The sequence below is a fragment of the Cyprinodon tularosa genome, unplaced genomic scaffold, assembly GCF_016077235.1.
Source record: "Cyprinodon tularosa strain WSP-4 unplaced genomic scaffold, ASM1607723v1 ctg140, whole genome shotgun sequence".
NCBI lineage: Eukaryota > Metazoa > Chordata > Actinopteri > Cyprinodontiformes > Cyprinodontidae > Cyprinodon > Cyprinodon tularosa.
Genome location: NW_024038221.1, coordinates 1,403,293 through 1,416,003, shown reverse-complemented (window position 1 = coordinate 1,416,003; position 12,711 = coordinate 1,403,293). Strand labels below are relative to the sequence as shown.

Here is a 12,711-nt window from a genome sequence, read left to right as displayed (position 1 = left end):
TAGTGGAGAAAAAACCTGGTAAATATCAAAAATTATCACCAGTTTCAGTGGATGGTTTACCTCGTAAATGGACAGGGGGGTTGGTGTAGGGCAGCCTGGCCCATGTTTGTTTGCTCAGACCAAAGTCTTTAGAGTCCTGCTCCTTTTTTGGGAACCACTGAACCACAAGGAACAGGGGAACAGGTCTAATGTGCAAGAGACTCCAGGACAGAGACACACAGGTGCTGTTTATAAGCGAAACATGGATTGAATGGATACAGCGACCTGAAGAAAAGAGAATAAACGATGCCGTCAGATAGTACAGGTGGACTGATTTTTGATGCACATTAAACAAAGTAGGAGGAACTGGATAATTTATTAATTCATGACTAATATTGATTGACAATGTTTACTGCAGATTGTCATTCAAAATCAGAACTCACTTATCTTTAAGTATGTTGCTTAAAACAATGAAAGGACACTTTACTCTGCTATATATATATATATATATATATATATATATATATATATATATATATATATATATATATATATATATATATATATATATATCACATTTTGTTGTATTTAATCATAATCAGTTGCAGCTATATAGCAAAGCATCCAGGCTGTCATAAAGGGAGGTTTGCTAATGATCGCTTCACCAAGGAGATTAGTGCAAACAAAACAACCTCTGCACCAAGATGAAGGACACAAGAAGGGATCTTATAACAATCGAATACCTCTTCTCCCAGTCAACACCGCTAAATACCAAAGGAACCTGCTGTAGGACTCGGCAGGTTGAGGTAAGCGTGATGTGAAGTAAACGTTTCATCTGGGCAATAACACCTCAGGCTTGGTCAGAAAGGTTGATTCAAGATATATGTCCTGAGGGCCTTCCGCAGGGGTGTTACAAGATGGGTCATGGACCCCTGCAGTTCTGCGTCATAATAGTATACCATACAGGGTTGTTGCTTCACAGAGAACTCTGGGCGGCTACTGGAGATAAGTCCAAGGACAGACAAAGCCAAAATGGCCTTCAGCTTCAAGAAAGGTTCCAAACACCCACCAGATAGAATGATTCGCTCAGAAAAGAGGCTGTAGAGCAACTAGTGTGGAAAAACCAGGGTGAAGAACAGCTACTTCCAAGACACTATAGAGCTCCTTATTGCGCAGCAGAGTGTTGGCCTGGTGGATAGAGCAGGTGAATTTCTCTATTGTGAGATCAATAAAGTTCAATTATCATTATTAGTATTATTAAAGGTATAGAGGAGGATTTTCTCAATTTTTTGCAAAGAGCCACCCTCTCCACTTTAAAATAAAAATGCACATACACAACCCTGTACCCGCTCTCGAGAAAAAGTATTTCAAATCAAAGAAGGGCCCGCTACTAAAAGTTTGGGAACCACCAGCTTAGACTTATGTCAAACTAACTGTCATTGAGATCCGTCTGTATCTATATATACTAGACCAAGGGTCGGCAACCCGAGGCTCCAGAGCCGCATGCGGCTCTTTAGCGTTCCCCTTGCGGCTCCCTGGAGCTTTTTCAAAAATTTCTGAAAATCGAGTTTGTTTTTTTTTCTTTTGTTTTAATATGGTGTGAAGGAGGTCAAACAAGAAATAATTATGTTTTCCAATGCTGTAAACATTTGTATAATAAATACATTTAAACAATAATTTGCTTCATAGCCATAGAGATCAATTTAATTCAATTCAATTCAGTTTATTTATATAGCGCCAAATTCACAACACATGTCATCTCAAGGCACTTTACAGTTCAACCAGATCATACAGTCAAATTGATACAAAGTTTTCTGTCTAAGGAAAACCAGTTGATTGCATTGACTCATTGACTCAAATACAATCCCTCACACTAAGCATGCTTGTAGCGACAGTGGAGAGGAAAAACTCCCTTTTAACAGGAAGAAACCTCCAGCAGAACCAGGCTCAGTGTGAGCGGCCATCTGCCGAGGCCGACTGGGGTTCAAGGAGACGGAAGATCAGTGGTCATAACTTGCAACAAGCGCTGTGCAGGCCAGGCTGCTGGAGTGTCTCGGACCATGGATCCCAAAGGGGAAAAAAGGAAGATAGCTGATGAGAGAAGAGGATTCAAAGGATGGACCGAATCATTTTCTTTCATTAACAATGCGGAACGATTGCCTGCATTTTTGCTTGGTAATGAGAGGTTGGCAAAAAATAAAAATAAAAATTTGGAAAGGCATTTCCAGGGAAGGCAGGCTAAATATGCAGCCAACAATTGCAGAACTTCTGGATAAAGTAGAGGAGAGCAAATGTAGATTTAAGAAGTGGATTACATCTCCAAACTCCACTACTGCTGCTAGTTTGGTTGCAAGCATGGAAAACCGTCCACAGATCGAACAGGTAGTGCTCTGATGCAGGGATGGGAACTTTCTTCCATTTTTTCCCCAAATCCTAAAAATATAAATCACACCAAGGAACGCAGGGATGGGGGATTTCAGAGTAAGAGAGCTCTGCTCTGATGGGTGTCACTTCCTGCTTGGTTCCTCATGACTCAATCAACTCCTCCCAAAAGAAACATAATAATACACTTAGACCCCGTGTTTCCATACGAGGCATGTATAAGACTTTTACATTTTTGCGGCTCTAGACGGATTTATTTTTTGTTTTTTTGGTCCAATATTTCTCTTTGAGCAGTTTGGGTTGCCGACCCCTGTACTAGCCATAGTATAAGTCAAAAAGTATTAGTCATACTACGCCATGTTCCAGAATACATTTGAACACTGATATTTACATAGACTATATAAAAACTCTTCCTGACATTTTTCCTGATTTCTATTTATGTTTCCTGTTTTTAAACACCTCTTTTTTTCCATCTTATGTAAAACACTTTGTGTCACCCTGGTGCACAAAAGGTACTTTATGAGTTCATTTAATTTACTTTGTTTAACCAAATGAAGACCACATTGAGATCACAATTAGGAAGTCTAATTGGCTGATTCAACAAACAAGAAACAGGCAAAACAAATTACGTATTCTTGGGGACTTATTGCTAATGGGGACATTTCTAACTGTTCAGTGAATCATTATTAGACTGTCCATTTCAAGGAAATAAAAATAATTTCTATGCTGCCAGCTTCTACTTCTGTAAACATGAAGATAACCAACACATGGGAAACTGTTATTAAAATGCACGGTCAAGCTTCACCTTAGTGATGCATTACCCAGAGTGCAGGCATTACTAATGCTGAAAGGCATCAATTTGGGCAATGTAGGGGATAGCACAGGGTAATATTCTAATGCTTAGAAGGATGCCTGTTTTCTGCACATTTTCCTGGTGTTGTATTTTTGATGTAAAACAAATATAATCAGGAAGTAAGAAAAAACAGACTGATTTCTCACACAAATAAAAAAAAAATCATTATTGGTCATTACATGGACAAATTCAGGGCTTTTTGCTTAATTTTAACTTAATTTAACTTAATGCTTTGTTGCCCTGTAAGCTGCTGGTAACCTTAATTTCCAGAGGGAGTCTTCTCAAGGGATCAATAAAGTCCTGTCTAAGTCTAACTCTAAATCTATATCCCACAGATTAAATCCACAGAATATGTTTCTTCCCAATGAATATCTACCTTTGTCAGCTCTTGGCTGTTAGCTCCAACTGTCATTAATGGCAACTCCACACATTGTTTTCTCTTATCAGATTTGTGGGTCATATGAAGACCGACAGATTATGTTGAGTCTTTATTTTTAGATGCAACTCATTCAAAGAAGGTTTACCTCTCATACAGATTAAATTATGTTTAATCTAACAGAATTTCTTTTAAGATTTTTCGCAAGCTATAATGGTAATTATGGAGATTCAGACGTTTCTGAAGAATATCCATGCTATGCTCCAGATAAAATGTTATATTTTCTGATTTGCTATCTTGAGTAGAACAATATCATACGATCATCTCATCATATAGATTATTTAAGAAATGATATTACATTTTTCTGAAGTCGAATTTTTAAAATTTTGAATCCATATTCATAAATCACTCATCGACACATTGTATTTTAGTATTAGAGCTGTTTGTATGCAGCTGTTTATCAGCAGCTGCTTTCTATCAAAGCATAATCTCATCAAACACTGATCAGGATCTTAAAAATTCTTACAAATTATTCATGTTGTACTGTAGTAGAAAACTAAGACTAACAACTATGTACATAATTAAAATGTATTTCACATAATCATGTGATGTAATCTCAATCAAACAAACATTAGATTTGTGATTGCTCCAGTATTTGCAGTGAAACAATGACTAAACATTTCTTCTGGATCAAGTCTACATCTCAACATCAAGGCCTATTATTGTTGTGCACTAAGTATATTATTATCGCTAAGGGATTGCTGAAATGTCGTTTTAGTCTCTTCTCTCTTACGTTTAGGCTGATACTCCAGCGTCATGTTGACGTTGTTAACGGAGCTCCCCAGACTGTTGTAGGCTTCCACAGTCACAATATGGAGCTCGTGATTCCACTCAAAGCTGTAGGAGGACATTATATCAATCCGCCTCCTCCGTTTAGATCCATGCGAGGCCTGGTGCTGGACAATAAATCCATCCACACAGTAGGAATCCCAATTTGGTTGGAAAGTCTGCAAAACATAAAAAAAGATTTACTGTTACGGTGACCATTACATGCTATTTATTGTTTTTAATTAGTGCCTCTTATGTTAGAGGTCCGAAAACTTCTTTTCTGTAATTGACTGTTATTCTGTAGCAGTATTATCATTCATTAGTAGCTACTTCATAACAAAAAGTAACAAGATGGTTAAAAAAATATATTCTGTGGCAATCTATACAACCAATGGGTGGAATAAGTGCATTCTTACAGCCTCCATCAGATTTGAAAAGTAGTGGATTGCTGAAAATCCTATTTGATTACAAGCAAGAATTTGGGCATTTGCTAGCCTGGAACCTGTAGATGTGTGTTAACACAAAATGGAAGGAGGAAGGCTACATTGCCTATTAATCTGGGAAGGGTTTAGGGGTAATTTTCAGTGAATTTGAATTCCATAATTCTATTGAGAAAGGTTGTTCAAAGTTGAGATAAAAAACTAAGACATCTTTTCAGGGAGTGGACGTCCCAGTGAGTTCAGCCCAGACACCCTTTCGAGTATGCGTACCAAATTGAACTTGCAAAATAAAAGCAACCTGTTCCAGCATGACTTCTTTAAAGGGGCTAGCATGAGAAAGTCCCTTCTATCAATATTTTCTCATCTGGTTAGGATCCCATCTGAACCATTCTAAAAAAAAAAACTGGATCAGTGTTTCCTCTAGGATTTATTTTTCACTGTGTTAGTGGACTAAGGTGGGTCATGTGTATCTGAAACAAATGCATAATTAACACAACTGTCCTTAATTTCTTGCTGAAATCCATCATATGTTAACCTTAATTCATGAGGTAATGTAAGAATTTTTATAAACTGCCAAAATCCCCACTTCATATTTATGATTTTATCAGGACAGTTATCAGAGGCACACACTTTACGAAGTAAATAAGTGTATTAAGAAGTGTGGTAATCCTGCATATATTTTTGTGCAACACTTTCAGAGAGAATAGACATGATTAAAATATTATATTTATATTCAACTTTGTAACCCAGGGAGGAATCCAGACTGCATGCAGCTGTCTGTGAGACAGCGATTAGGGAAGCAGGGTGAGACTCACTGCAGCTCTAGGTGCTGTGATGAGACAGCTATAATAAGCTGATTGCCACTTTTAAGTGAAGTTGCTAAATTTGCCAAAACACAAGTCAATAGATGTGTCCCTAACTTCCTGAAAAGTCCCCAAATATAGTAACTAAAAAGTTGCTACTGTGGTAATGCTGGACTGTCATCTCTAGTTTTCCTCCACTACTGAGAAAAGTGTGGCGTACTCTGGTCATCGTTTAGCTTCATATACTTGTCAGCTTCACAGCAAAACTCGTCCAGCAGTGTTGGTTTTTTTGAAACAAAGTAAATTTGAACAGTTCATGATATTTTAATTAATTTAAAATCTGATTATGATTAGAATAATTGCTCAAATATATAATATGTTATAACACACATTTTACATTGTGTTAACATTTCGGTACTATTTAAATGTAATTCCTTTTTTTAGTTTCAGTTGTTTAGAAGGTGTGCTAGTCTTTATTTTGCTGTCAGGTGTCTCTTGATCAATTACATGTAGCAGAAACTCTGTGGATGATCCTACATCAAACATAGATTACTTCAAACTCGTGGTGGGCATAGATACATTTTCTTTTTTTTTATGGATTTTCTACAGGTATACAACAAGAACATGACAATGATTCATGTCCTTTAGTGAAGGATTATTAGCACTTGTCACAAAAAAACAGAAAAAACAAACAAAAAAATTAGACAAACAATAAATAATAATATATAAAAAATAATTTGTTCATTTACACTTTAGACATACTGAAAGTAAAAAAAAACAAAAAAACAAAACAAAAAACACTTTATGAAGTTTCAACCAGTCAATTGAAGTGTCCACACCTTTATCTATGACAAAAGGGGTAAAGACGTACAAAAAAAGAGGGGGAGATAGGGGTTCTTTATGGCTTCAGTTTTTCTAAAATGGGTTTCCAAATTTTGTAATATTTTTGAGGACAGTTTATTAAACCAAATCAAATTTTTTCTATGTGCAGAATTCCTGTAAATTCCTCGATCCAAGATTCAAAGATTCAATCCACTGCTATACATTTTTTTTATTAGATTATCTCACTGTAATCTTGGAATTAATCTAGATTAAAATGGCTCATTTGAATTCTGCCAAAGGGCTTCATGACTCAGAATCAGAATTACTTAATCCCTTGCCGGAAATTGTTTTCTTGGAGTGCAATCGTTTACAGAAGAGAGAAAAAAAAGAGAGAAGTATAAATAAGATAATAGAATAAAATAAGATAAGGGTAGGAATAAAATACGATAAGAATAATGTGTGTGTGCTACCTAGTACAGACCCAGCTACCAACCAAACTTTAAAAATAGATTAGCGGTGATATTTTGTTTATGGCCCGGTAAGAGTCTGGTGTTAACGCAGCACCTTAATATCGTTAACGGCTCGCCAACATGTGTAAAAATGAAGCCTTTTCTCTATTTGTGAAAAAACAAAAAAAAAAACGGGTTAGATCATTAGCTACATTTACATGGACATAAATAACAAGAATAATCAGACAAATGGACTAATGATGTACCATGTAAACATGTCAGTAAGAATATTCTGATCAGGTTTGGAAGAATCAGAAGGAAATTGTAATCCGAATGAAAGGGCTGGTTAATGTGGATTTACAATCAGAATGTAAACATTGAACAGGATCACATTGTTTCGAATGCCACAAGCTGAACTAAGCATGCCTGTGCACTTTGCATCGGATTGACATATTTCCACCTTGAGTATCTTATCCATCCGGCTATTTTTTATCAGAGCAGTTGGAATGTTTATATGACACATTTTTAGTCCCATGGGTCTTTGTGTATTTTTTTTTTAAATCTGGATATATTTCAATCCAATCATGAATATGCATGTAAACAATACTGCTTTCCTGCCACACGAAAAAGACAATATAGAACTTAACTGGACACTATATTATTTTATTCTTCAAAAAACTTTTGTCATTCAGGAAAAGTTTTCTTAATTTTGTGAAAAAAAATGTTAATTTCCTAAAAACACAGGAAAAATATCTTGTGGTGTCCCCTTTTTGAACCCAGTATTGTGATACATATCTTTTAGGCTGAATTATCATCCCAGCCCTTTCTATATGCTCCGTTTACCTCGAAAAGCAGAGTGACGTTAGACTTGTTTCTGTCTGGATCCTCTTCAATTATTCTCCAGAAATCAGGCCCACGTTCAGGAGCTGGAGAAAAGGCACATGACATACAGGAAATTAACCAATAATAAATGTTATTTTTCATTTTTACTTAAAAAAAATTAAAAATGTAATTTGGTGGGATAAAATTGGAGATTAGATTTTTAAGCCATATTGGCCAACCTTAGTTGTATCCTTCTAAATTTCATGGTTTGGGTTCTGTTAAAGTTTTTTTTTTTGAGTTTTCATTGGTTTTATTTCCATTTTGTGTTATTCTAGTTGTGTTCGGTTGAATTTGAGTTCTTATGCATTTCTTTTTTTCCTCTGTTGCCCCCTTGTGTCAGTCTCCTTCCCCTAACTCCCTTTTAAATGCTTCCATCCACACCTGTTCTTTGTCTGCTGATTAGCCTAGTCTTTGTTGAGTCTCCCATTTATATTCCTCCTCTTCAGTTACTGTTTGCTGGTTCCTCCTTTGTGTTTGCCCCTAATGTCTTTTTCTGGTTTTTGGTTTTATGTATTTTGTTGTTCTTTGGATTTTTGCTTCAGTTGCCCCGTGTTGTTATTAAATCTACAAGAAACCACCTCTGCTTCTGTTGCTGCATTTGGGTCTTCTTGAAACCTCCACTCAACCTGACACTAAGGCTACATTCACACTGCAGGCCTTGATGCTCAATTCCAATATTTTTTTGCAATATCAGATTTTTTTACGTTGCCGTTCATATTTCCAAATATATGCGACTTGTATGTGATCTCCTGTGTGAACTGCAGTCATACAACGCAAGTGTCCCGCATGCGCTGTAGAGGACGCAATGAAGTCACAGGCCAGCATGCTCTTTCTTTCCGGAAGTAAACATGGATGGTAGTGCTGGCGCGCATCTAGCGGTCTTTTCCAACCATAAAAACTCAATCTTTTCAATATGGTTAAACATAAATACTGCTCTCCGCATCATCATCTGCCTTGGTTGTTGTTTTTCTTGCCGCTTCTGTGTAGCAAGACGCATAATAGTGACGTTTGTCGGGTATTAATGGCGTCCAGGTCCGATTCATCAGACCTGGCCGTTCACACACAGGTCACATTTGAAAAGATAAGATTTGTATCGGATTCAGGACCACATAGCCAAGTGGCCTGGGTCGCATTGGAAAAAATTGGATCTGTGTTGTTCAGACAGCCATGAAAAGATCAGATCCAGGTCGCATATGAGCAAAAAAATCTGATTTGGGTCACTTCAGGCTGCAGTGTGAACATAGCTTAAATATCAGCAGACCACAGCTGTTACTGATTTTGACTAAAAAACTATTTTGTGCCACATTGCTACTTCTTGCTACTTCTGCAAAAAATCAAAGAACAAAACAAGTTGTTTTGCTATAATGATCCTTGTGCAAGTGTAAATTTGCTGCATTTCCCTTTAAACACCTCAATCCTATACACTAGGAGAATTTTACTGTATTTTTTTTTTATTATTATTTTTAGGAGACACAGCTCTGTTGCTTTGAGCTGTTTATTAAAACAATACAGTTATATTTTACATTTATCCCCCCAAAAAACAGAGTTGACTGGTTAGAGACTAACAAATCAATTATCAAAATTTCTGATTGATGTATCTCTAGTTTTTATTCCCCTTTGGATTAGTTTGTTCATGCTGGTTAATTGAAATCAAAAGCATTCCCTAGTTTTTAAAGTAAAGTGACACACTTGATTTCCAACCTGTTAATCTGTATTTGTTGCCATATTAAAATGCTAGGTTTTATGTAGGGTTCATTTGAGCGGTGAAGCATGTTTACCTCTGCTGTTTTTAATGGTGGATTGGACAGGCTCACTCCATTCACTCCAGTATCCAAACCCATTTTTGGGCAGGCAGCGTACTTGAATCTCATAGACCTGGCACATGTCTGGTATCTCCACCTCCGCCCAGGAAACATGGACAGACTTCTCAAACTGCACAGATAGATAGAGGTATATGCATTTTGTCAGATCAAGCTGAATAGACCAATTCAGTAGTCAATATACTTATCTATATTGAAAGTAGTTATTTTATGAGAATAGTATCACAAATGGTAAAAAATTAAAATCTGATTTTCCATGTTTTATACATACCACAAAGATCCCTAACATTTTTTACTGGCAGTAAGCCTGCAGACTAACAGCAGGTCAAACAAAACACAGCATTTGTACACACTCTTTTTGGTTCCCAAATGTATGAAAGGAAATGAGTTCAAAACAGGAAGGAGTAACAATTGATGGCAAGCCTCCAATTTCCAGGAAAAATTGCACCTACTTTAACTGGAAACAGACATCTAATGAAATACCAATGCATTATGTTGAGTCATTTAAAAAATGTTGGCCTTATTTAATCCATTTTTGTTCAGTTTTTATTCTTCAAATGCACTTGCTAGATAACTTCAATTTCAGTTTCCACAGTAAAAAAAAAAGTAGTGACAAAAGATTCCCCCCACTTGCTATTTCTAGCCAAATGTATAATTTAGAAAAAATAATATAAATAAATTAAATAAGAGCAACACATTAAAACACCAACATCTTTTCAAATTTTGGTAAAGCTTTTCATGGCAAAGAGTGAGAAAAACTAACCTTCCACTCTATCACACTGAGGGAATGGTAGCGAAACTGACACTGCAGGCCGTCAACAGGCAGAGGGGGAGGAGTCCAGGAAACATTCAGGATCCCCTTGCTCTGGGTCACTGCCACCACATCAGCTGGAGGGTGAGGTTTAACTGCAGAGCAAGTGGGGGAAAGCACACAGTCATATTTTTATAATCAATAAATATAAAGTATTGCATAACATGTAAGAAGCTCTTTCAAATTAGCACTGATTTTAAAACTAAGAAATCTTTGTTCTAAAACTCCAGGCAGGGCAATTTCTAAATGTGTCTCTACTTCATCACATCTAACTCAAATATTAGCCGATTAGTAACTGTTACTTTTTTGGCATTTTTTCCTGATTTTTTTTTCTCAGAAACTAAATAAAATTTCTGTCTTTTAAACAGTCACTTTAGGTTCAGGGATTACTCTTTTGCCTCTTACCCATTAACCCGTGAGGCATCCTACTGCAGGGGCAGACTGCTGCCTTTTTTACCATACATGCCAGAAATGCAGGTCGAAGGAAGTTGTTTAATATAGCTGATTAAATTTTTTTTTGTCACATTATTTTATTTGAAAGCTTAGATATTAGAGTTTCTATCAAAATGTTAAGGTTTGTCACAGAAATTATTATATTATAAGTTCTGGGAAAGATACGCACCAATAAAGAAGTATGCACCAAACCGTTTGGAGGAAACCTGAATATAAAATTGACAGATCTAATACCTAAACCCAATCTAATACCTTTGGTTTATCCCCTCTCTTGAGGGCTCACTGTAATCCTAACATAGGTGGATGAGAAGCCTAATAATGCTAATGATCTGTCATTAGTACTGTATGTTCTTAAGTATTTATAAGTGTTCCTTTACATTATGTAATGTCAAAATTCCCTATTTTTGGAATATTCACATTTCCAAAGGTTTAAGTCCTTTTTTGAACTATAAATAGGAAAGTTTACTATAAATACAAATCAGACATCAGGCTTTGACTTTGTAGGAAAGGGAGGGAGGACACAGATAAACAAATATTACAGTGGGCTCAAAAATGGATGTATTTCATCCAAATTTTGAGATTGATGCATTATTATCACATAACAAAAGAGTCTGATTATTATCAAATTCAAACAATAAACTTTATGTATTTGAAATAAATACACTAATAACTACAAATGTTGAGTTAGTATGTTTTATTAAGCCTCATGACATGTTATTGTCCAAAGCAAACGGCCCAAATACCTTGAAGTGTTTTATGGTCCCACATATGCTGACGGTACTAGACTAGCAGCAAAATCCATTTGAAAAAATATATCTAAAATAAATAAATTCATGCTCAAGACTATAAGATCATGACTTAATGATACTAAGTATAGCTTAAAAATATAATGCTAAATACTTCTTGCTCACCATAATTTAGGGGGAAAACGTAGACAGGCTTGGATCTGATGAGGGGGGATGGTAATTCAAGCCACAGTTTGTAGCAGTTATTAGTCTTCAATGGATGTATAGAGCAGGTTTTCTGAGAAGACAAGTTTGGTGTGCATTCAGGTCCCGTCTCTCCTACATTCTTACTGCCTCTCTCTATTTTCTTCATGTCCTCACATGACATGTCAGCACTCCTACCCCAGAAATAAAAAAAAAATAGTTAGATAAATGGCATTCAGCTTCATTTCACACACCTCAGTCTGTTTTAATTTGAAAAAAAAAAGGTTTACCAATACAAGAACAGTAAGATGGAATATGATCTTGTTTTAATTTTTCATCAAAAGGGGTTTAGGGTGTGAGGTTGGTTTATTCAGAAAGGACTGTTATTACATGAATAAGGACAGAAGATTGTAGACCTAAGGGTCTATAAACTCTTTCATTTGTGTGATCTGTTTTCCATAAGATCTGTAGTAGTGGAAATATCTTCCACCTGTTGAGGATTCATCATATGTGCCATTTTTTCTGGATATCAGCATGCTGATAGAAACGCTGCTTCTGTTTTAAAATTCTGTAACCCATTGTTTAATATTACATAGGTCAGTTACTCCTATAAATATTGTTGTTGAATACTGCTTTCTGTTAATCACCTGGTCAAGCCTTTTCTAACATTCTACAGTACAAAATAAGTATTAAAAGTATGTATGATTTAAGCTAATATTGAACAGGGCCAAAAGCAATATTAGGCACCTCTTATTTCTTCTTCTCTTCTTGCAATATTAGTATCAGAAAAGTTGTGTCAGGATAACCTAGATTAAAAACAATCAATTAAAAACTGTAATGTATAGCATGTGTAAAATTCCAGTTCGAGGGCCCATGTCTGACAC

General features: G+C 36.0%; 1 protein-coding gene across 4 annotated transcripts in view; it reads right to left on the bottom strand.

The window, feature by feature from the left end:
* lepr (leptin receptor) overlaps positions 1–12,711 on the bottom strand; it is a 64,691-nt gene that overhangs the window by 2,879 nt on the left and 49,101 nt on the right. For all 4 annotated transcript variants that reach the window (XM_038278387.1, XM_038278384.1, XM_038278386.1 and 1 more), the window contains 6 exons: positions 11,810–12,021; positions 10,398–10,540; positions 9,593–9,746; positions 7,776–7,858; positions 4,384–4,597; positions 61–264 (listed from right to left, as the gene is read on the bottom strand). In XM_038278387.1, the coding sequence (XP_038134315.1) occupies positions 61–264; positions 4,384–4,597; positions 7,776–7,858; positions 9,593–9,746; positions 10,398–10,540; positions 11,810–12,021 (1,010 nt within the window). The remainder of the gene's footprint in view (positions 1–60; positions 265–4,383; positions 4,598–7,775; positions 7,859–9,592; positions 9,747–10,397; positions 10,541–11,809; positions 12,022–12,711) is intronic.